The sequence below is a fragment of the Mobula hypostoma genome, chromosome X1, assembly GCF_963921235.1.
Source record: "Mobula hypostoma chromosome X1, sMobHyp1.1, whole genome shotgun sequence".
In the NCBI taxonomy this organism is placed as follows: domain Eukaryota; kingdom Metazoa; phylum Chordata; class Chondrichthyes; order Myliobatiformes; family Myliobatidae; genus Mobula; species Mobula hypostoma.
In genome coordinates, this window is record NC_086128.1 from 10,403,337 (window position 1) to 10,429,365 (window position 26,029).

Sequence of the window (26,029 nt, forward strand, 5' to 3'; positions counted from 1 at the left end):
TGGTTGAGGGGTAGTAACTGTTCCTGAACCTGGTGGTGTGAGTCCTGAGGCTCCTGTACCTTCTACCTAATGGCAGCAGTGAGAAAAGAGCATGGCCTGAGTGGTGAGGATCTTTGATGATGGATGCTGCTTTTCTACAGCAACGTTTCATGTAGATGTGCTCAATGGTTGGGAGGGCTTTACCTGTGATGTACTGGGCCGAATCCACTACCTTTTGTAGGATTTTCTGCTCAAAGGCAGAATGAGAGGTAATCCCATTGCAATGGCATAAAATTCTTGTGAGGTTTGACAGTGTTGATGCAAGAAGGGTGTTTCCCCCAGCTGAGGTGTCAGGAACCAGGTAAGGGGTGAACCATTTGGACAGATAGGAAGCTTCTTTGCCCTAGGATAGTGAAGCTTTGGACTTCTACCTTCAGGAGATCTGTGAAGGCCTGTTTTGTGTGATCAAGGAATTTTATATGTTAAGAGAATCGAATGGCATGAGGATGGGATGGCAATGGTTGGCCCTCCTCCTGTTTCTGGTTTTTAACTTGCTCCTGAGTTAGTTGGGTCACTATCTCAACCTCCTGCATAAGGAGCAGACAGAATGGTTGCACCTGATGGCAACGTGCAAGGTATCCACTGGTGTGGGAGACCTGGTAGTCAGGACTCCAACCTGCCAAGCTTTCTGCTGGCCACAAAATTACCTGCTCACTGTTGACTTTACGGTTCACAATATAAATGTTGCTACAAAGCTCTCAGAAATTATGACTGAGTTTGTCACAAGAAATCTGTACTCTTTGAAAGATGCTTATTAGGTGAGCAACTGGCGTGCTTCTGAGCAAGATACAAGTCAGCGTGGAGATGAAAGTTACCTTTCCTACAATGATGCCTCAGTCTCCCTGTTAGACTCGTGACAAAATAAAATCCCTTTTTTCCAGTTATTTAGAAGGAATATGGATGGTGGGATGGAGATATGTCTTTACCAAAGGAGGTGTAAGGTGCTCCTTCCCTCCACTAACCTGCTGGTCACCCTTGGACAAGGTGTATCACCTGCTTAGCCTCTGCCTCCCCCCACCTCTGGATCAGGGTCACGTGAAACCACGGGACCAGGTGGTGGGTGGTCGTATGAGCAGCTGGTGCATATCACAAGACCAGGTTATGCAACCGCTGACGCCAGGCGGACAATCTCTGAAGAGTATTGATAATGGCTGGGGTCACCTGTCTTGTAAAGACACTGTCCTGAAGAAGGCAATGACAAACCACTTCTGTAGAGAAATTTGCCAAGAACAATATGGTCATGGAAAGAGTGTTAGGGCATATAGTGAACATTGACTTCAGCAGCCAATCTTCAGATCAGAATATGGATTGTAGATTAAATTTAAAATGCAGTTTGGAACTAGGAAACAGGCGCTTATCTGTATATGCATGAATGCCTTCGACATCCCATTGCACGAATGCGACAGTAATTAACACTTTCTTTGGGTGTGTTGATGGAAAGATCCAGGCATCTGAAAACTGCATGTAACTTAAGAGAAGCATGATGAGGGTATCATTACCTTTGTTCTTTAACAAGAGTATCATCGCCCATGTCATATGACACGGTACATAATAATGATGATGATGAATTAGAAGGAATAAAAGAGGAGTTCAGAAAGAATCATTACAAATAAAACAAAACAAAACTGGTGACATGAGAAGTATCCTGGCTACAAGCGTGGGGCTGATTTGCGAAGCTGGGAATACGTGTTGCACATTGGTTTGTAGCTCTTTCCTCCAAGACAGCATCAGAGACTCGGAGCATTTACCCTATTAAATACAAAATTAGCTCAGACAGGATCAAAGTGCCTCCTGATCATTAAACTCACACTTTCAAGTTCCCGTCAGCCAGGCACCCTCTGCCCTCTGCCTCTTTATGCCAGTGCTAAATATGCAGCAGCACTCTTTTCTCTTAACGTCCTTACTTTAACCAATGCCAAACAAAGGAGAAAGAATGGCTCCTGCTAGCCAGAGGGCTTTGTGCACAAGAAGCACAGCGGGTCTCTCTGCTGAACATGCTGGCTGCGCGAAGCTCTTTGAGAGTCACAGCGGCCACACTGCATACACACAGCACCTGTCGCCTGACTTGTTCTTCAAATACAAATAATGAACTGTGGGGATGTTAAAAGTGGGCAAGCAGTGTTCTCAGTCACGCTGTCTCACTCTCAGGGAAGCTTCCTCCTATGTGGCGTGAGCTGTGCTGCACAAGGTCCAGTGGTTGTGCTGGGTAGAGAGTCTGGAACCCTGGCCCACAGTGCTGTCATTGTAAGTGTCTCAGTCAGCTCCTGATGAGATGGTCACCAGGCCCACACAACCCTGGCAAGGAGCTCTTTTACCTTTAACAGTCCAGCCCATTTGCTCCAAGATCCATCCTAACTTGACACCAACCCTTCTCTCCCCTCCCCTGTGGCTGGACCACACTCCACACCAGATGGTGCAGCGTCCAAAGTGATGCTCTGCACCCCCTCCCCAGTCAGACATCGTAATGCCAGAAGTGTTGTGAGCTGAGGGATGCGGGTTGGGCCAGGAAAGTGGTACTGAGGCAGAAGATCAGCTGTGCCTTTAGGGAAGGTTGGAACGAATATGATGGGCCCAAACGTCTCCTCCCTGCTTCACCACCTTCTGTAACTGGAATGTGAAGGAGTAAGCGAGTCTACAGGGCAGAAGCAAGTTCACTCAGGCAGCTTCTATGGGGGAGCTGCTTGTAGTTTATCGATGTGCAATACTGAGAATTCCCAAGAAGGTATCATAGTCTCGTCTCCAAGTCTTTTTATTTATAAAGCTGCTTCGTATGACTTCATCTGTTCTCAGTGTAGATCCCCTGCTATCTAACCCTGCAGTGCTAGTTGCCTCAAAATGACTGGACTGTACTCAAATTAACTTCAGTTCTGATAAGGGCCATTTACCTAAGGGTTAACTCTGTTTCTTTTTTCCTGTCTGACCTGCTGACTGTTCTATTATTCTCTGCTTTTATTTCAGCTTCATGGGCAGTTTAACTGATGTCAGCTTCTCATTTTGATTTAAATTGCCTTCAGGTTCCCCCAACTGCTAAAGCAGTATTACAATGCTCTAGATTACTAGTCACGCCATGAATCTCTAACCACTGCTGCCAGGTGCCACTTTGCCTCCTAGGCTTTGTGATCCCTTTCTAAATCTTTCCTCGATACTCTCAAAAGAACAACTGATCGACAATCCATCCACCACAGCCAAACCCAGCAATTGCCCAGATTAATTTATAGAGCGTGAAACATTACGCACTGGTCCTTTGGCCCCAGATGTTGTGCCAAACATGATGCAAATTTAAACTGTCTCTTCTTTATTTTTCTTTTTGTTCGTTTTGCTGTCTTGAGGCAAATTAGACTGGATGAATGCCCAGGGCCTGACAATTTATTCCCTCAGACCTCGTGTGAGGCTAGTGCAGAAATTGCAGGGGCCCTAGCAGAATTATTTAAATCACCCTTAGCGAAAGGTGACGTAGCAGAGGAATTGGAGAATTAGCTAATGTTCTTCTGCTGTTTAAGAAAGGCTCTACGAGTAAGCCAGGAAATAATAGGCCGGTGAGACTGACATCGGTAGTGGGAAAGTTATTGGAAGGTATTCTAAGGGACTGGATATATAAGTATTTGGATAGACATGGATTGATTAGGGATAGTCAACATGGCTTTTTTGCATGGTAGGTCATGTATAACCAATCTTATATAGTTTTTCGAGGAGGATAAGTTGATGAAGGAAAGACAGTGGATGTTATCCACATGGACTTTAGCAAGGCCTTTGACAAAGTCCCACATGGGAGGTTGGTCAAGAAGGTTCAGTTGCTTTGGGATTTGGGAATACAGATCCATAATTCATTGAAAGTGGTGTTACAGGTAGATAGGGTCATAAAGGAAGTTGTTAGCACATTGCTCTTCATAAATCAAAGTATTGAATGCAGGTGATGGGATGCTATATTGAAGTTGTATAAGACATTGGTGAGGCCTAATTTGAGGTATTGTGTCCAGTTTTGGTCACCTACCTACAGAAAAGATGTAAATAAGGTTGAAAGAGTATATGCTGGGACTAGAGGACCTGAGTTATAAGGAAAGATTGAATAGGTTAAGACTTTATTCCCTGTAGTGTAGGACAATGAGGGGAGATTTGATGGAGGTATACAAAATTATGAGAGGTATAGATAGGGTAAATGCAAGCAGGCTTTTTCCACCAAGGTTGGGTGAGACTACAACTAGAAATCATGGATTAAGGGCGAAAGCTGAAATATTTGAGGGGAACATGAGGGGAAATCTCTTCACTCGGAGCATGGTGAGAGTCTGGAACAAAATGCCAGTGTAAGTGGTGGATTTGGGTTTGATTTTAAACATTTAAACGAAGTTTGGATAAGTACATGGATGGGAGAGGCATGGAGAGATATGGTCTAGGTGCAAGTTGATGGGACTAGGCAGAATAATAGCTTGGCATGGACGAGATGGGCCAAAGGGTCTGTTTCTATGCTGTAGTGCTCTATGACACTTTTTCCAAAGCAGGATGAAGTGAGACTTGGAGGGCAACCTGCAAGTAGTCTGTCCTCCCATGCCCTTATCCTCAAGGTCAGAGAAGTCACAAGTTTGGGTGGTGCTGTCTGAGTAGCCTGGTAAAGTTATACACAAAGTAACTGGCCCTCTGACCCACTGTGTCCATAACAATCATCAGACCCCATTTATCTTAATCACATTTCCCAGCACTTGGTCCATAATCTGGTATATGTTATGCCTTGTTGATTCAAGTGCTCGTCAACGTTCTTTCTAAATGTAGTGGCAGTACCTGTCCCTTCTAGTTTCTCAAGTTCCAAAATGTTCACCCACCTAAACTTCAACTATTTGTCCACTGTGTCCTGTGAGATTAGGTCCAGTACTGTCCCTTCTCTCATAGGGCTAACTACACACTAGCTCAGAAAATTTTCTTGGATACAATTTAAAAATTCTGTTCCCTCTAAACTTCACAAATTAGGTGATCCCAGTCACTTCTCGGAAAGTTGAAATCCCTTACTAGTGTAACCTGATTGTTCTACGTCTCTCTGAGTTCCCTATATTTCTGCTGCTCTATCACCTGCTGGCTGTTGAGAAGCCCATCGTCTCACTCTAGCAAAGTGATCGCTCCTTTCTTATTTCTAAGCTCTACTCATGTCACCTCATTTGCAGAGTTTTCTAAGACATCCTCTCTCATTACCTGTGATATCTTCCTTAAACAATATACTCTTTTACTCCATCTCCTGCCATACCTGCAGATTCTACACCTGGGATGTTGAGTTGCCAATCCTGCCATATCTCTAGTATTGCAACGATATCACGTCAATGTTGCAGATTCACTTGCTTCACAGGTCAGGCCCCTTACACGAAAACTGTCGCAGTTTAGGCTTTGAATATGCCTCCTTTACCACACTTGCCCCCTGCACTGGTTAAATTTTTTTCCCCCTATGTTTGAATTATCTCACCATCAACAGTACACCTACTCTGTACCATTGCCGTGCCAACTTAGTTTAAGGCAGGGCTTCCCAACCCGGAGTCCTCAGACCCCTTGGTTAATGCTAAGGCTCCATGGCATAAAAGAAGGTTGGGAACCCCTGATTTAAACCCTTCACAACAGAATGAGCAAACTTCCTTGCGTGGATGCTGGATTCATTCTGGTTCAGGTGCAACCCATTCAGCTGGTATAGGTCCCACCTTTCCTAGAATGGTCCCAGAGATCCAAAATCCTCCAACAGTGCATCCCACACCATCACTTTGGTCACACATTAATCTGGCCTACCCTCCTACTCCTACACTCTTTAACATGGCGCCAGAAATAATCCAGAGATTGTAGCCAGAGAAGTCCTGCTCTTTAATCAATGACATAGCTCCCAAGATTTGTGTTGCAGGACTTTACCCATGTTGTTGGTGTCAACGTGTACCATAACCTCTCTCCCCTTTCAGAATGTCCTGCAGCCTCTCTCAGAAATTCCTGACCTTGGCACCTGGGAGGTAAGAGAGCATTAGAGAATCTTCTTTGTGGCCACACAGGATTGCTTGTCTGCTCCCTCACAATCAAATCCCATATCACCATAGCTGTCATAGTCCCTCCAGCCTACAGCTCTCCCCACCCCTTGTGCAGCCTTGGCTGTTGTTGCTTTTTCCTGGGAAGCCATCTTGCCCAACTTTGTCAACATAGTCTGTCTGAGAGGGGTTTGGCCACAGGGGACTCCTGCATCTTCTGCTCTGCCTGGTGGTCACTGTTGCTTTTCTCCCAGTGCAGCTGATAAGTGTGGGATGACCACCTCATTTACTATTCACATACTTAAGCTGAGGGATTGGGGTCTTTCTCCTGGACAGGGTTGAGGGTTGTTGGAGTTGCGCTTATTCAGGGAGTGGAGAGTGTTCCATCATATTACTGACTTGTCCTGAAAAATGAACGAATAAAGGAGAAACAAACTGAGACCCCTCTTTCAGAAGACAGGGATGTTTTAGGAAGTCTCGTTCTGCCCGCGATCCACCACCGTCGTGACTTGGTGTGGTCAGCCTGCTCGGCTCGGAACTGAGATATTGATTGTGGGATTGATTAGCTCTGCCTGTTGTCAGCTGCTTTTGCCAGTCAATACACCTGTAGTGCCACGTTGCAGCTCAGCTCGTGTTGTCATGTCACCCTTACATGCATCTGAGGCTGCTCCAGGCATCCCCTTCTGCATTCCTCAATCACTGATTCAATGCACTGTAAGAAGATGCACATAAACCTTGTATGTTACGTTTCACATCATTGTTCCATTGAGTCTGTCACAAAGGTTCGTCACCAGGTCAGCCCACAACGTGAGGGGATGGAAAGCAGTCTGCTTGAATGTCTCATCTGCAAGACAGGGCCTTCACCATTGCTGTGCTCCTCCAGGGTTACCTTACTGAACATCAGACACAGAGTGCATCTCCACTGGACCATAGTTGATAAATTTGTCAAGTGACATCATATCATAGCTTATCCACATTTGTTCTGTTAGGAGGTCGTTCAGTATTCATTCTCCCCCTCCCTCAGCCCCTATATCATTACTCCTGGGAATCTTTCACCCCTCCCAGCTTTACAGTCCAAACATCAGTCAGTCCTGGGCCCCTTACCCTCCCATTCCCCATACCAGTCAGTCTGGGGTTCTCCTCTCTTGTCCCTTCCCTTCCCAGCCTTACATCAGTCAGTCACGGGATCCCTGCACATTCTAGCCCCCACATCAGTCAGTTCTGGGACCCCTCTCCCATCTCCCCATTAGAACAGAGACCTAAGTCCTTGCCTTGCTCATAGTGGGGCTGGAAATTTGGATCTTTCTTCTCCTTCATTCTCTACATGGAAAGACCTGTCAGGCTAGGGACACTGAAATGGTGTCTCTCCCTTTTCATTCGTGCTGATGTCAAGCGCACCGCCTGCAACCCAGAGCTGTAGTGTGTTGAGATCTGGTGCTCTCCACCTTACCTGCCAGGGAGGCCACACGCAAGCAAAATTTTAAAAATAGCTTTGGACAGCGCTTTTGAAAATCTGCTTCATGTGATGCATTATCCCAGCAGTTGGGAGACTATAATCAATTCATTTTTTTGTCTCTGCATAAAATTTATGTCTTAATGCTGCTTCAGTGCATGAGGTCCACACCAATTCTTGATTTTAATTCACGTTCCAATTAATTGCATCCTGATCTCTGATTCACACAAAATGCTGTTGAGACTGAGAATCAAAAAAAATTCAATCTAGAGATTGCCAGGGTATGGACAATTGGTGAATAAATGGAGCTGCTGCAGAGCATGCATGATCTAAATATAGGAAGGAACAGGCAGAAGGGGCTAAGCAGCCGGTTCCCACGTTACTGAGGAGATGAGAAGCTGAGCAGGTTCATTGTGCAGGGGTGGAGATGCCATTCCATGATTGGAATACTGCGGATTAATGTGTCCACGGGCCAGGCCTCAGCTCTTTAAATCACAAGATGATCAAAGGCCAGAGTAGATCAGAATAAGTGAATCAGAGCATTAGGTTTGCCAACATTTTAGGATTGTCCTTGACAATGTTTTTCCTCTAATTTTTTTTTACAGCTACACAGACCAACCATTGCTTTGAGCATGAAATTTTTACACGGCCTGAAAACTACGCAGCACTTATTGTGTTTTTCTTCTTGTAATACACACATCAAACAAACAAAACCACAGCTCACAACACAAGTAAACGGTGTCAGGCAATCAAAACAACTGACAGGCACAATGGTAAAAGTAAAATGTTTTGACTAGATGGTGTCGGTGTTCAGCAGGCCAGCAGTTTATTGACAATGAGCTACCAACTTCTGTTCTCTGTTTATTGTTGCAATTTGTAACAGTGTTGTTTGAAATATTGACAATGTAAATACATTGAAGCTCTAAAATGTTTCAAAGTAAAGGTTGTGGCATGTTTATTATTTAGAAAATGTATAGATCGTATTCATTAACACCTCATTAATTACAGGGTATTTCCTAATTATTAACATAGATTTTAAAATTATATTAGCATAGTTTCAAAATTATATTAACATTATATAAAAGAACATTCCAGCTGCGCACAACAAAGGCTACACGCACAGGAGCATTTCAGTTGCTACATGGCCACTCAACCGTACAGCTTAGAGGAATCAGTAGTCCTTGAGTTGAGGATTGATCTGTCAAATACGATTATAAGAAATCCTGGAGAAAGTTTTCTTTGTAGTTTATTAGTTGCAGTTCTGGAGCCTGATTGACTGGGTGAGGCTGCTGCTGCTGGTGGTGGGTGGTGGGCAGTGAGAGAGCTACTGTAGATAGCTTGTGTTCAAGCCCCACTTCTGGTCCCATCTGTGTGGAGTTCGCACATTATTCCTACGACCATATGGGTTTTCCGTAGGGGTTCTACTTTCTTCCCATGTCCCAAAGGTATGCTGGTGCAGAGGTTAACTGGCTGCTGTAATTTGCCCCTAAGTAAGACAAGAAGTAGGAGAGAGAATGGGTTTCAAAGGCACATTTAATGTCAGAGAAATGTATACAATATACATCCTGAAATGCTTTTTCTTTGCAACCATCCACGAAAACAGGATTACCTCCAAAGGCTGGTAGGAACTAGCTGGGAGAATGTGATTATTGGATTGTTCTGGGAGCTGGCATTGACTCAATGGGCTGAGAGCCTCCTTCTATATCATTGAAACATAGAGAATGGGAGCAGGTGTAGATCATTTGGCCCTTTAAGCTTGCTGTGCTGTCCAATGTGACCATGAATGATTATTCATATTCCTATTTTCTACCCACATTCCTTGAACCCTGTAGCCCTAAGAACGATGTCTAATTGTATCAGGAATGTATTCAATCATCTGGCTTCAGCTGCATTCTGTGGTAGGTGCAAAGAAATTTCTCCTCATCTTAGTCCAGCATGACTCACCCCTCTATCCTTATCCTGTGAGCCATGGTCCTGGACTGCCTAGCCATCAGGAACGTCCTTCCTTACCATCCCATTAGAAATTCTAGGGTTCCATGCGCCCTCTTCCATTATTCCAAGCTCTAGTTATTTACCTTGTTAAGCTGATCTCTCCTCGTATGTCTGTGCAGCTGCCCCAGAGACCAGCCTGAAGAGCCTTCACTGAACTCCTTCCAGACAAAAAACATCCTTCCTTAAATGATAAGGCCAAATCTACACACATTACTCAAGGTACGACCAACATACTGTCTGTCTCCTCAAGCAGCCGCTGACCCCATGCAGACTATCAGTGATCAAGGAACAAGGACACCCAGGTCTCCCTGCACCTTCCCCTTCTCCAATCTATTGGCATTCTGATGATAATCTAGCTTCCTGCCACTGCCACCAAAGCTCTTGCTTACACACGTTACCCTTCAGCTGCCACATATCTACCCACTTCCTCAGCCTGGGCATCCCTGCACCCTCCTCAGGGTTCATCCTCCCACCCAGCTTAGGGTTGGCCATAGACCTGAAGATTTCACATTGAATTCCCTCATCAAGTCCTCATAAGTTAATTATAGTTGGGATAGCTTGGGATATCAAATCCTGACCTGCAGAGAAATTTGGGGTGAGAAGGGAATTGTCATGGTCCATGTGGGCACCAATGATGTAGGAAGAACAAGGAAAGGGGTTCCGCAGAGGGAATGTGAGCAGCTAGAAGCTAAATTAAAATGCAGAACTAAAAAGATGATTATCTCTGGATTTTTACCTGAGTCAAATGCAAATTAGCACAGGGTTAATAAGATTAGAGAATTAAATCCATGACTCAGAGATTTGTGTGGGAGATGTGGAATTGAATTTGTGGGTATTAGGGAAGGAGGGAGATGCTCCAGTGGGATGAGCTTGGGACCAGGGGCTTGGCAGATCTCATAATGAGGGTTATGGATAGGGCTTGATCTAAATAGTAGGAGGGGATGGGTTCAACAGCTTGGAAAGGTAAGGATAAAGTAAAATGAAAGGAGCGTGCAGAAGAGTTTTCTGAAGTCTCCAGAATAAAGAATAGGACAAAATATTTAGAACAGGATAAAACATTAACTTCAGGCAACATGGAGACAAAATTGAAAAGAAGTGTGGTGAATAAAGGACGGAAGGTGTTATATTTCAATGCACGCAGTAAACTGAATAAAGTAGATTATCTTGTAGCGCAGTTAGACATTGACAAGTATGATGCTGTGAGCATCACAGTCATGTTTGAAAGAAAATTGCAGCTGAAGCTTAACATCCAAGGTCGCACATTGTATCAAAAGGACAGGCAAATGGGTTCAAGTGGTTCTGTTGGTAAAAAATGAAATCAGATCATTAGAAAGAAGTAACATTGGGTCAGAAGTGTAGAATCCTTGTGAGTAGAATTAAAAAAACTGCAAGGGTAAAAAGACACTGATGGGAGTTATATACAGGGCTCCAAATTGTAGCCAGGATGTGGCGTACAAATTAAAATAGGAGATAGAAAAGGCATGCAAAAAGAACAATGTTACAATGGTCATGCGCAATTTCAATATGCAGGAAGGTTGGGAAAATAAGATTGGTGTTAGATCTGAGAAAAATCACTTGTATGGCAGCTTATAGTCGAGCCCATTAGGGAAAAAGCAATTCTGGGTTGAATGTTGTGTAATCAACAAGATTTGATTAGGGAACTTAAGGTAAAAGAATTCTTGGGAGGCAGTGATCATAATATTATAGAATTAATCCTGCAGTTTGAGAGGGAGAAGCTAAAATTGGATGTATCGGTATTACATTTGAGTAAAGGTAACTGCAGAAGCATGAGAGAAAAGCTGGCCAAAGTTGATTGGAAGGGGACATTAGCAGGGGTGATGGTAGGGCAGCAATGGCTGGAAATTCTGGGAGGAATTTGGAAGACGCAGGATCAGTTCATCGCAAAGAAGTATTCTAAAGGGAGGATGAGGCAACCATGGCTGACAAGTAAAGTCAAAGACAGCAGAAAAGCAAAAGAGCAGGCATATAATAGAGCAAAAGTAGTGGGAAGCTTGATTGTGAACCTCAACAGAAGGCAATTGAAAAAGCAATAACAAGACAAAAGATGAAAGATGAAATATGAAGACGCACAAGCCGATAATATAAAAGCGGACACCAAATTTTTTCAGATACATGAAGAGTAAAAGAGCAGTGAGTGGATATTGAACCACTGGAAAATGACACTGGCGAAGTAGTATTGGGATGTAAACAAATAGTGAATGAACTGAATAATTATTTTGAATCAGTCTTCACTCAAGGAAGACACCAACAGTATGTCAGAAATTCGGAGTGTCAGGGGTCAGAAGTGAGTGTAGTTGCTATTACGAAGGAGAAGGTGCTTGGGAAGCTGAAAGGTCTAAGTCACCTAGACTAGATCAACAAGGTGCCACACATGAGGCTGCTAAACAAGATAAGAGTTTATGGTATTACAAGAAAGATACTAGCAAGGACAGAAGATTGGCTGACTGGCAGAAAGCAACAAGTGGGAATAAAGGGGACCTTTTCTTGTTTACTGCCAGTGACTAGTGGTGTTCTGCAGGGGTCAGTGTTGGGTTTGAAAAATATTGTTTCTTTCAATACAGAAGGAAGTTGTTTATCCTGCTAAATCAATGCAAGCTCTAGGAATACACCTATCAGTCCCATTCACCAACCTTTTCCACTGTAATCTTACCGCTCTCACAAGCCATTTAATACACTGGCTCCTCGTAGCATCTAAAACTCTTTCCTCATTTTTCCCAGGGTCCTCGATTACTAAATTTTGTCAGCTTTTAGAAACAAGCCCCTCATCACCACAACACTGCCACCAGTGGAAGGTTTTTAATTCTCCCAGCACTGACAGCTCACCCAGCGAGAGAAAGAATAGAGTGGTTAATTGGCTCACAAAGAACAAACGAGTTACTAGAGGTGTAATAAAAAGACAGCCATATGACCTGTGGCAGACATGAGGACTCTCTCTGATGTTTCGACAGCAAAATGTCAAGGCACTGCACATTGGCATCAATGTCTTTTTCTGCCTTCAACCAGCCATTGCCAGCACAGAGGATCCATCTTGAGGAGCTCTCTGACAACTACACAAGAGATTCTGCAGATGCTGGAAATCCAGAGCAACATACACAAAATGTTGGAGGAACTCAGCAGGTCAGGCAGCATCTGATGATGATGGTGACATCCGTCTGTCTTGAAGGACAAAGAATCTTGGCTGCAAACAGAATCATGGAAGTGACCTCTTTGGGGCACAAGCCTGGGTGGAAGGCATGGAGATCTAGGGATGCCCAGCTGTCAAGATCCCCCTCTCAGCCTCACCAGTGTAGCCCAAAGGAGGGCTTATGAAGCAATACGTTTGGCACCAGCTTGGCTGCAGGAGCTGCCAGAAGGATGTTAAGTGATATCCAGCCGCCTTAGGGCCCCACTCCGGATTTTCTGTCTGAGTTTACTCCTGTAGCCTTATTCTCTCCCGAGGCTGCCCACAAGACAGTGGGGCTATTTACCCATCATTGGGGATCTCATTCATGAGCACCAGGGATGTGCCCACACGCCAGTGGGCCTGCGTGCTACATGTGCAAGGGTCAGACCTCCTTCCTGTCCTCTGTAGTTCATCCTGAGTCCAAAGGGAGTTCAGTTTCCAAGTGTCACCAGCGAGGAGGCACTACATGAGGCTTGCTGTTGGAGAGGCTATGTACTGGCAGGGAGATAATTACACACTCAGCTCTCCTTTTGGCAAGGCTGCTAGCCAGCGGTGGAAGCTGAAAGTGAGAGTGACACGCACTACCCACTACACTATCACACTAGACACATCACAGCAACCATTTTGACACACAGCTTCTACGGAGAGGAATAAACGGTCAACATTTCAGGCCAAGATCCTTCATCAGTACTGGAAAGGAAGGGGGAAAATTCCAGAATAAGAAGTTGGGGGGAGGGGAAGGAAGATGATCTAGAAGGTGATAGGTGAGACCAGGTCAGTGGTGGAGGGGGTATGAAGTAAGAAGCTGGGAGGTGATAGGTGGAAAAGGCAACGGGCTGGACATGAAGCAATCTGATAGGAGAGGAGAGTAGATCATGAGAGAAAGGGAAAGACGAGGGGCACCGGGGGAGCTGATAGGTAGGTGAGAAGAAGAGGTAAGAGTCCAGAGTGGGGAGTAGAAGGGGGAAGGGTGAAGGGAAAAATTACTGGAAGCTGACGAAATTGATATTCCTGCCATCAGGTTGGAGGCTACCTAAGATGGAATATGAGGTGTTGTTCCTTCATCCTGAAAGAGTGTCCTCATTGTGGCAGAAGAGGTGGCCATGGACTGATGTGAGAATGGGAGTGGGGAGTGGGGATTGGAATTAAAATGGTTGACCATCGGGAAATTCTGCTTTTTGTTAATGGAATAGAGGTGCTCGACAGAGCAGTTCCCGAGTTTATGTTGGGCTACACCTCACCAATGTAGAGGAGGCCACATCGGGAGCACTGGATACAATAGACGACCCTAACAGATTCACAGGTGAAGTATTGCCTCACCTGGAAGGACTCTTTGGGGCCCTGAATGGAGACGACGGAGGTATAGGGTCAGGTGTAGCATTTCAGTCACTTGCAGGGATACATGCCAGGAGGAAGAATAGTGGGGAAGGACGAATGGACAAGGACATCATGGAGGGAGATCTCCGCAGTAAGTGGAGAGTGGGGGGGGGGGGGGAGTGGAAATGTGTTTGGTGGTAGGATCCCATTGAAGATGGTGGAAGTTGCAGAGAATGATGTGTTAAGTGCAGAGGCTCATAGGGTGGTAGGTGAGGACAAGAGGAACTCTATCCCTGGTAAGGCCGTGGGAAGGCGGGATGAGTGGGGATGTCTGGGAAATGGAGGAGATGCAAGTGAGGGCAGCATCAATGGTGAAGGAAAAGAAATCCCATTCTTTGAAGAAGGAGGACATCTCTGATGTCCTGGAAAGGAAAGCCAAATCCTGAGAACAGATGTGGCAGAGACAAAGGAACTGAGAAAAGGGAATAGCATTTTTACAGGGAGACAGGATATGAAGAAGTATAGTTCAGATAACCATGGGAATCAGTAGGTTTATAAAAGATATCTGTAGAGAGTTTATCTCCAAAGATGGAGACAGAGAAAGGGGAGAGAGGTGTCAGAAATGGACCAAGTGAATTTGAGGGCAGGGTGGAATTTGAAGGCAAAGTTGATGATGAGCTCAGCATGGGTGCATGAAGCAGCACCAATGCAGTTGTCATTGTATTGGAGGACAAGTTGAGCATTACCAGGGAAAGCTTGGAACATGGACTGTTCTACATAGCTAACGAAAAGGCAGGCATAGCTGGGGCCCATGTGAGTGCCCATGGCTACCCCTCTAGTTTGGAGAAAGAGGAAGGAGCCAAAGGGAGAAGTTATTGAGGGTGACGACAAGTTCCTCCAATCCGAGGAGGGGTCTGTCAAGTACAGATCTAAATATCCTGTTTCAAGGGGTTGCCAAATGCTTCCTGTCCATTGCCATCTCAATCACCTCAATCCATTAATGAGCCAGTCAGAATGAACAAATACCCCAACCACCTCCTTGATTTGGTGATATAGTTGTGACCCTCATCTCTGGCCTTACTTATGTACTCTTGGTTTGTCCTGTTTGGACAGCTACTGGCAAGCCATGCTGATAACACTAGATGAATTGTCTTCTGTGCATCAGGATCTCTCTTCCCATTCTCTGCACTCTTCCCACTCCTGTTCCGACATGTCAGTCCATGGTCTCCTCTTGTGCTATGATGACACCACCCTCAGGGTGGAGAAGCAACACCTTATATTCTGTCTGGGTTGCCTCCAACCTGAGGACACGAACATTGTTTTCTCTTTACGGTTCAAAAAAATCTCCTCCCCTCTCCTCCTATTCACTCACTGGCCTCTTGCCTCTTCTCACCTGCCTATCACCTCCTCTCCTTCTCTCCTCCTCCCCCCCCTTTCTCTGATGGTTCACTCTCCAATCAGATTCCTTCCTCTCCAGCCCTCTACCTTTCCTGCACACCTGGTTTCACCTATCATTTTTGAACTGTCCTCCTTCCCCTTCCCCCACCATTTTATTCTGGCGTTTTCCCCCTTCCCTTCCAATCCTGAAGAAGGGTCTCGGCTATTTACTTATTTCCATAGGTGCTGCCTGACCTGCTGAATTCCTCCAGCATCTGCAGAAGTTTTTGTTTTTGTAGTTTACATGGTGCCTCTTGGTTAAAGAATATTGTCTCAACATCCTTTCCATCTTTAAGTTCAAAGTACATTTATTATAAGAGTACATAGAGTATAGGTTACTATATACAACTTTGAGATTCATTTTCTTGCAGGTGTTTACAGGATAAAAGAAATACAATAGAATTTTTCCAAAATTCTAAGCTTCTCCCTGGCTATTGCCATAGCGTTATGCAGTTCCCACCACAATCTCATAACCCAACCTTTAACTCCACATCGATGTAGCCTGTCCACATCTCCCAGTGATCCAGGCAGTTAGTCATTTCACTGTGACTGATCCAGATGATCTGGTCAGCCGCTAACCCCAGCCACAGATCCAGTTTGTCCTTGGCCCCTAATTCTCCCCGCCCCAGGGATCCAGGTCCCCTTAATCATTCCACCCCCTCCCTTGTTCCCAGAGGGTAGTGTTCCAGTTATGTCTTCCACTGCCCCTGTCACAACACAGGATCCTTTGGGAATGTGACCACCTTCAGTAGGGAAGCCTGGTCAGCATGGCTTTGGTGCAGAAGCTGTGCCCAGCTCAGTGAGGGAGGGTGATATAAAGCAGGAGTTAACAGGGTTCACTTCCATGCCCATCCTTAATATCCATCACACATCTCTGGACCTCCTTCCCAAAGACACTGTTGGGGAGGGGTGGGGGGAAATGGTATCCTTGGCCATCAGGAAGATTCTGCTTATCCTAAAGTAGGCCATTGAATTTTTCCCATGTACCTTCGGCAATGCAGCCCTCCCTCAGGTAGGTTGCCCTACCCTGGCCTACCAGCTGGCTGAGGGCACAGCATGGAGACTGCAGCTGTCTGACCTGAGCTGCTGAGTGATTTGTCCTCGTTGTGTGTTTTGTAGGTCCTGTCACTGGGTGCGGACGTGCTGCCAGAGTACAAGCTGCAAGCCCCTCGCATTCACAAGTGGACCATCCTTCACTACAGCCCCTTCAAGGCAGTTTGGGACTGGCTGATCCTGCTGCTGGTCATATACACCGCCATCTTCACCCCCTACTCCGCTGCCTTCCTCCTCAATGACCAGGAGGAGGAGAAGCGGTGGGAGTGTGGCTACTCCTGCAACCCCCTGGCTATCGTGGACCTCATCGTTGACATCATGTTCATCATCGACATCATCATCAACTTCCGCACCACCTACGTCAACGAGAACGACGAGGTGGTGAGCCACCCAGCCAAGATCGCCATCCATTACTTCAAAGGCTGGTTCCTCATCGATATTGTGGCCGCCATCCCCTTTGACCTGCTCATCTTCAGGTCTGGATCTGATGAGGTAAAAGGAAAAGATTGGTTTGGCAGCAGCTGTGTGAATCCAAACAGCACACTACAAGCACTCATACACCTGCTTGTCATTTGCATGCTTACAGATAATATTCATGTGCATGTAAGACAATTAGTCACCACGTATAGGCACACATGAGGAAACACAGATGCAACCAGCCACATAAAACAGGGACACACATTCTCTTCCTGTCAGTCTCGTCCTCTGTCTCTGCAGCTTTTCCCAATTATCTGCTCACACATCGCCCAGCTTCGTTACACCCCAACCCACTGTCTCTTGCTAATTCTCTGACTTCCCCTCCCTTCTTCCCCCTCCATCTGCCCCCTTCCCCATCTCCCCACCCCATCTCCCCACTCTCAATCCTCTCTCTCCCCCCTCTCTCTCTCCCCCCTCTCCCCTCTCTCCCCCCTCTCCCCTCTCTCTCTCCCCCCTCTCCCCATCTCTCTTCCCCCTCTCTCTCTCCTGTCTCCACTATTTTACCCAAGTCATTTAGATGAGATTATAGTGAACCTGTTAATTTACGATGAGTCACATTACACATATTGGGGCTGGATACTGTGCAAAGTGAGGTGTGATATGATGGAGAGTGAGAGGTTGCACTGTGTGGCAGGTGAGAGGTCAGACTGGGTAGAGTGTGAGAGCTTTCACCCCTCTGCATTAGATTCTTGACATAATTTTCAGTACAAAGTCCATTTTGAGATGCAGGACTGGACTGTTTTCCTCAGGACACAGTGCCCAGACTTGTTTCCTGAGTCAGCGAGGTTTTCCATCCGTACCTGGAACATACCCTGCCCACTTTTTGCTGCTCTGTTAACAGCAGGAGCAATTCGTGGATACCTGATGCTGTTACTTTGCATAAAACTCTCACAGAAGCGTGAAGTGAACTGTGGTTCAATGTTTACCCAAGTCTGCCTGTCTATGTTTGGTAAAGGTTCACCTGAAGTCTCCAGTAGTGTGTTCTGCTGTTATACAAATACCCACTTTCAAGATTTCAATCCCAATTTAAGTTCTCATCAGGAAATGACTTTCTCTGCTGTCAAATGTTGATGTGGACGCAGTGGAATGGTTGAATCATCATCTCCACTGATGATGACTGACACAGCTTCCTCCAGCCTTTTATCAGTGTTCCGCCAATGCAGGAATCACCCTGTAGTGCCAATTATACTGATGGCTGAAGGGTGAAAAGCTGTTTGCTTGACTGCAGTCCCTTTCCTGAGAATATTTGGAATAACCCCTCCATCTCCCTGCAATAAGCATACCTGGGTTTTTGATAATTCAGCAATTACAGACAGCTGTAAAGTTTCATTTGGACTCTGGTCCAGGCTGGTCCACCCTCTCAAAGGATGTTCATGGACCAATGAGATAGCCCCAGTGACCATCCTGCTGGTGATCTGGCCAGCACGTGAGCTGGAGTAGTGAACTCTTGTGACTAATCAGTTTCAGTTTCTGATCTTGTTAACCAATCTCAGCCCACGATTACTGGTCTCCCAGTATGGTACACTGTATCTGTGGGTAACTGTGACCACTATAGCAGACCATCATTGCATCTGCCCCAAGACTTTCAAAATTTGTTCCGAATAAGTCTTGAGACTGACCATGTTCCTTACTAAGTGAGGGTGATCCAACTGCTCTCCATCAGTCAGAGTAGTAACTTGTAATATTGTGCAGATGACCTGTCTGTAACTTCCCATGAGGAGCTGCCTCTTGTCAGGCTGATGTTGCATTGGAGACAACACAGTTGGAAGGGGAATGATTGCTGGAACACCAATAAGACCATAAGATATAGGAGCAGAAGTAGGCCATTCGGCCCATTGAGTCTGCTCCACCATTCAATCATGGGCTGATCCAGTTCTTCCAGTCATCCCCATTCCCCTGCCTTCTCCCCATACCCTTTGATGCCCCGGCTAATCAAGAACCTATCTATCTCTGCCTTAAATGCACCCGATGACTTGGCCTCCACAGCTGCTTGTGGCAACAAATTCCACAGATTTACCATCCTCTGACTAAAGTAATTTCTCCACATCTCTGTTCTAAATGGACGTCCTTCAATCCTGAAGTCGTGCCCTCGTGTCCTGGACTCCCCAACCATGGGAAATAACTTTGCCATATCAAAGTTAACGATAGTGTCCATGTCTCTGGACCAAAGGAGTGAGAGTAGGCTGCTATTACGTCTGAGACAGGCACAAGACACAATGCCCGATGTTTTTAGCTGTCATCACCATGGAAGTCACAATCCCACCCATTAAATCAAATGAAAAGAATTTTTTCTGTATCCTTGAACTTCCTAGACCACAAGTGAATTTTGTCTCTGACCGAACATTCTAGAGGCCCTCCTTGGTAGTTACCTTGTTACCTTGACTGCAACAGCATGGCAGCTTCTCCCACCTTCTAATTGCAGCTGCTGAGTTTATAGTTCCCCACTCTCTCATGGGATGGGAGACAAAAAGTTTTGCCGGCCTCTGAGCTACCAATGCTATTGAGCACCTGCATCTTACTCTGGAGCCACTGCCAGTGAGTGTACGCTGCACTGGAGCTGATCTCCATCAGTTATGTTCCTCCCTTTGTCCCAACCACTGTACGTGGTCAACAATGATTTCCAGATCAGAAATATGGCTGGCCATCAAATGGATCTCCATGCTCTCCCTTCAGAGTGTCCGGCCTTGACATCCCCAGCCTACTGGTGAAGGCTCGGGGTGTTTGATGCACCTCCTGTCTGGTTGCACCTTTAAAGCTGATTTGTACTTTTGCGTCAACTCGACGCCGTAAGCACGGCGTCACCGCAGAGCCTACGCGGATCCCTATGCCGTAGCCAGACGTGCACCTCTCCCAAAATGTAACTACGCGTCGTGGCAATGCAGACCGAACAACTGTGATTGGTCCGCTTGGTAGCATCGCATTTCCACCTACGCTGCAATAGCTTCCCATCGGGCGACTGAAGGGCAGGGAAAGAACTCTGGCTGCAATGCTTTTACAGACCTCCAAAATTATGGAGGACCCTTTTCGCTTTTACGAAAAAAGACGCTCACTTTAAACTTGTTTACCCTGAGAAGGACCACCATGACCATGAAGCCTTGCGTGGGCAGGTGTGTGCGCATGCGTGTACGTGCCCGAATTGCAGAGCGACGCAGACACACCAACGCACAAGTATAAATGCTCACAACGCGCGTAGGCCACTTGTGTAGGTTACGGCGTCGAGTTGACGCACAAGTATAAATCAGCCTTTGCTCTCAGTGTATTCACCACTGGCTGATTCACACAGTCTTCGCTGCTTTAATCTCCTTGGTTGATGCTCCCCCTGTGCTCTGATACACAGGACATTGCTCAGCCTGCAATCAGAAGATTGAACCTTCATCCTTTTGTTACAGTCTACAGGGACTTCTGCAGCCTCACACAGTCCACAGGGTGAGAATGCCTCTCTTAAAGGCACAGCACCCACCTCCTTTCTAATGGACAGTGCTGTAGTTCTGCTAAGTTTGCACAGTAGAGGTGCTGGTCCAACCAAGGCTCTGTCTGTTCCCCACAGGGGAATGTAACATTGCAACAAGTCTCTTTTCTAAGGATGGTCCCAAAGGGCCTGGAAGGTAGCAAATGGAAGACAGATATCCAGGGGAGGAGGGAATGAGGACCTGGGAGCCACAGAGTGGCGGTACATATGTCAGCAACAAAAATTGTGCCAGAATCCAGTCATGAGTAGGTGGTGACGGGCAACTCAGCCTCATGTTGTGTGATCTGGCAGAGGCATAGTGGTTTTATCAAAGGGAATTGAAATTACATTATTATTATCACATACAGTGAAAAGTTTGTCTTACGTACTGTTCATACAGATCAGATCATTGCACAGTGCATTGAGGTAGAACAAAGTCAAACAATAACAATGCAGAATAAAGTATAACAGCAACAGAGAAAGAGCAGTGTGAGTAAACAAAGGAAAAGATTATAACAAGGTAGATTGTGACATCAAGAGTCCATCTTATTGGACTTGGGAACAATTTAATATTCTTATGACAGCAGGGTAGAAGCTGTCCTTGAGCCTGGAGATTTGTGCTTTCAGGCTTTTGCCCAGTAGAAGAGGAAATGTCTGAGTTGAATGTGGCTGCTTCACTGAGGCAGTGAGAAGTATAGACAGTGTTCCTAAGGAGGAGGCTGGTTCCTGTGATGTGCTGCACTGTCTCCACAGCTCTCTGGAGTTTCTTGCAGTCAAGTGTAGAGCAGTTACCATACCAAATCATTCTGCATGCAGATAGGATACTTTCTAAAAAAGGTTCAAAGGTTCATTTTATTATCAAAGTATGTATGCAGAGTACAGCTCTGAGATTTGTCTTCTCCAGATAGCCATAAAATACAGAAAACTGGAGAAGTAGTTGAAAGAAAGACATCAATCCCCTCCCCTCACCCTCTAGTTGTAATCCCACCCCAGCATGAAATGAAAAGGAAACAAAAACTCACAAACCTCAAAACACCCCTTTCCCTCCCTCGCACAAAATCTAACAGACTACCCCCATGGAGAAACAACAACAAGGACATCAAACCCCAAACCCCCCAGCCCACCAATCGGCAAGAAAAAAGAATGGGGGAGAACACAAAAAAAAGTAGAACTGAAAGCGACCAATATGAACTACAGTGCAATGCACAAATCTCAGAATTTTGATAACATCTCCGAAAGCATCGGGACCCAGCAGCCCCTCCAAAAATTAAAAAAAAATTGATGAAGACCCACAAGGAAATGCCAAATATTTTAGCCTCCTGAGGAAGTAGAGGCATTGATAAGTTTCTTGGCTGAGGTATTAATGTGCCACCAGGCTCTTGGTGTCGTTCATACCTAGGATCTTGAAGCACTCATCCCTCAATCTCAACAGGAGCGTGTGCACTGTCCCCCTTCCTGAAGTCAATGACCAGCTGGCAAATCAGAGAGTTTTTTGAGATATATCTATCAGGTTGGGTGGCACGGTAGCACAGTGCTGTACAGTACCAATGACCCGGGTTCAATTCCCGCCCTCTGCCTGTAAAGAGTTTGTACATTCCCCCTATGACCGAGTAGTTTTCCTCCCACAGTCCATAGACGTACCAGTTGGTAGGTTAATTGGTCATTGTAAATTACCCGTGATTAAAATAGGGTTAAATTGTGGGTTGCTGGGTGGTGAGGCTCAAAGGGCAGGAAGGGCCCTATTCCACACTGTATCTCAATAAATAAGTAATAGATTTGTCTGGGTTTGTGGTAGTATTTGATTAGATGCATAAGGAAGTTTTCTAACGCAGTGTTAAGTATTATATCACCTAGATTGATGCTTGGTCAAAGAGCAGGAATGAACATTTTCAGGTTAGCTAGCTGTTGTTGGTGATGGTCCACAAGCTCAGATTTCAGCAATATGGAACACTGATAATGAGACGGGGACATGGATTGTCAGTGTAAAACCTGGTGTGAAGGCAAGCAGTGGGAAGGTCATATAGACCAGTGGGTAAGTCGGGCACTGCCCAGTATTTGGCACAACTGCCAGCCTCCTCCTCACTGACGCCTGCTGTGCCGTGTCAGAGGATTGTTACCAACCAGCCCGGAACCCAGCCAGCCAAGTAAGGCCAGCAGAATTTTCCTGTCACTGACAGCACTAACCTGCTGTTTAGTCCATTGTAAAAGTCTGCCCAGTTAGAAAAGTCATGAGGAGAAATTTCTTCAATATTATGGCTGTGAATCTTTGAAATTTGTCTCCCCCAGAGACGGGTGATTGTGTTGAGATTAATACATGCTTGGATTAATCAAATAAGACAGTCGAGCAAGTGGGGGTTAGGGAGAAAGGTGGATAGTGTGGAAAGCTGTGATCTTACTGAATGCCAAAGCAGGTTCTAGGGCACATCAGCCCACTGTGCTGGGTGATTCATCGGAAACAGATTGTTTGGGATTCACTGCTGAGTTTGAGTAAAATGTGAAATCTGTCTGAGGTCCCCATCTCCGTTGCATGCCAAGCCATGGGGAGTCTGGACAGATGAGTCAGGGAATCATAGGGAGCAACAGTATGGCAAGAGACCCTTTGGCCCATTCAGTCCGTACCAACCGTCAAACATGTGTAGCGGTGTCAAATGGTGTGTAACTCGTGCTTTGACCTCACTAAGTTGCTCTGAAATCACCATTATCCAGTGTGTTGCCAATGAAGGACGTGCGAAGTTAAATAAAAGTAGTAAATTCATAAGAGCTGGAGATCTGTATAAACCAATACCAACTGAAATTTGATTTTTTTTTTGGCTGAGGGTGTCAAGAAACCACAGAGAGTTGTGGACACAGCTCAGCACATCTTGGAAAACAGCCTCCCCCCTATGAACTCTTGCCTCTTCCTGCTGCCTCAGTAAAACAGACATCACAAGGAACCAACCCACCTCGAACATTTTCTCTTCTCCCCTTTCCCTTCGGATAGAAGATACAAAAACTTGAAAGCACATGCCACCAGGCTCAATGACACTGTAATAGGACTGTTAAATGGTTCCCTAGTATGATAAGATGGACTCTTAATCTCAGCATCTACCTCTTATTATTTTGCACCTTATTGTTTACCTGTTCTGCACTTTCTCTGTCACTGTTACACTTTGTTCTGCATTCTGTTACTGTTTTACCTTTACAGATAAGTCAAGATCAATGTCATTTAACTACATACATATACGTATATAATATATATAATCATGTAATGTATATAGAAATGAGACACTATTTCATCGAACCAGGGTGTAAAGCACAATAGCATACATAACACACAAGAACTTATGAAGGTAAGGATAAAACTTGCAGCTGAATCACACATAAATAACAAACTAAAGTGCATTAATATTAAATATTGTAAGGTATGGAACAGATTAACCAGTGACACTTCGAATACGATGCGACAGGGAGTTCAGGGGCCAAATGACCTGGAAGAAACTGTTTCTCATCCTGACCATTCTTGTTTTCATGAATTGTAGTCTCCTACCAGATGGTAGAAAGTTAGAGAAGATACTGGATGGATGGGTGGGAGTCTTGATAATACTAAGGGCCCTGCATACACACAACTCCTGATAACTGTCCCTGATGGTTGGTAGGGAGACCCCTATGATCCTCTCAGCTGTTCTCACAGTCCTTTGTAGGACTTCTGGTCGATGCTTGGCTGCTCCCAGACCAGACAGAGATGCAGTTTGTCTGGACGCTCTCAATGGTGCTCCTGTAAAACACAGTTAAGATGGGGGGGAGGGTGGGGGAAGCCTTGCTTGCCTCAATCTTTTTAGAAGTAGAGGCACTGCTGTGCCTTCTTGGAGGTGATATTCAGGGACCAGGTGAAGTCATCCATGATGTGAACTCCCAAGAAATTGGCACACTTAACTCTCGCTATGAAGGAGACATTCTTCTCACAGCAACCCAACAGTCACTCCACTTCCTCTCTATACTCCTGATAGAACAGGCCTAAGGGCTGAATGGCCTCAATTTGTTAGTTCAGAGCTGTTCACCATAACCGTGTCCCTTATGCTGGAGCCTTGCACCATCTTTGCATGTACAAAGGAGGCATGAGGGATGTGTCTCGTCACTGAGACAGACCTGAGTGAGGGCAAACTGTCCCAGAGCCGAGACCCAGTGCCGGTCCTGCTCTCTCCAGGAGCCCAGAGCAACAATAACACAACAGTACAACAGACTTCACTTTGCAATCGATCACAGCAGGAGCCACAGTCCTACCCTGTAAAGTCCAGTTCCCTGGTAAGACATGTTTTAGACTTAATTCAAGAATCAGAATTTTATTTTATTTTATTGAAATACAGTGCTTTCCGGCCTTTGAGCCGCACCGCCCAACAATTCCCCGACTTAATCCTAGCTTAATCACAGGACAATTTACAATGCCCAATTAACCTACCCGACCAGTACGTCCTTGGACTGTGGGAGGAAACCAGAGCACCCGGCGGGAACCCACGTGGTCACGGGGAGAATATACAATCTCCTTACAGGCAGCGGTGGGAATTGAACCCAGGTTGCCGGTACTGTAAAGCATTGTGCTAAATAAGTTGTTCATTGTCAGATCTTTCAACATAAGAAATATAATTTTCTCTTCATGATCTTTCTTTTGTCTCTCATTCTCTCTGTCACCTTGTTTATCTTTTTTATCTCCCTGCTTCATTTGTTCCTCTCCGTATCAGATACATCATTACTGCATTCACATTTTCAAGGCAGCTGGTGTGACTATTGATGATTCTCACTTGTCCCACTGCTCTCTGGATAATTCAGTCCTGGCCTGTGATGACCTTGACCTGATATTTCTCATGCAGTAAAAAACAGAAAATGCAGGAAACATCCAACAAGTGAGGCAGCATTTTCGGAAAGAGAGGTTTGAGTTAACCATTCAGGGTTATGGTGAGAAGTTGTCTAGTCATACCACACAGAAAAAGACTTTGGCCCACCCACTATGATCATGCTGGCCATTGAGTACCAAAGTGATCTAGCAAAAGGAGATCAACCTGAAGTATTAACTGTTTCTCTCTCGGCAGATGCTGACTGACCTGCCCTGCATTTCCAGTTTTCTTATCTATATTTCAGATTCCCAGCATCTTGCAGCATTTGCCTATGAACTGTTAAACTTTTTGTTCAGTGTTTCATTGGCAGACAGGAAGATAGAATTTCATCGGTTCCTAAATAAAGGTGTGTTAAAGCAGCACTGTTTAGGCTCCTGCCCCCGGCACTGGGGACCTCTCCACCCTCACTGACATTCAGTTACCACAAACCATATGGGACAAGCTGGAGCCACTGGGGGAGGTACAGTGGGTCACAGGTCACCATTGGTGAGTCAGGACCTCTGCAGGGAGAGGTTGGACCTTGAGGTAGGATGCTGGGGTGGTTCAGGTCCCTGTATTAAAGAAGGATCACAACTAAGTCAGAGCATGAGCTTGGGGACATAAGTGGCACTGGTGTTGAGGAGATAGGTGGGAGAGAACCATGTTATCATCCAAACAATTACCTAGTGGGAGACTTGGATATCTCCTGTGAGAGAGACTGGTTGACAACAGTCAGATTGTAATGGAGAGAACTGAGAGACACCGGTCACCATATAGATATCCCCCTGAGAGAAAGGGACT

General features: G+C 45.6%; 1 protein-coding gene across 4 annotated transcripts in view; it reads left to right on the plus strand.

The window, feature by feature from the left end:
* Positions 1 to 26,029, plus strand: part of kcnh6a (potassium voltage-gated channel, subfamily H (eag-related), member 6a) — a 164,773-nt gene that overhangs the window by 111,067 nt on the left and 27,677 nt on the right. For all 4 annotated transcript variants that reach the window (XM_063037996.1, XM_063037997.1, XM_063037998.1 and 1 more), the window contains one exon: positions 16,523 to 16,948. In XM_063037996.1, coding sequence (XP_062894066.1) covers positions 16,523 to 16,948 — 426 coding nt within the window. The remainder of the gene's footprint in view (positions 1 to 16,522; positions 16,949 to 26,029) is intronic.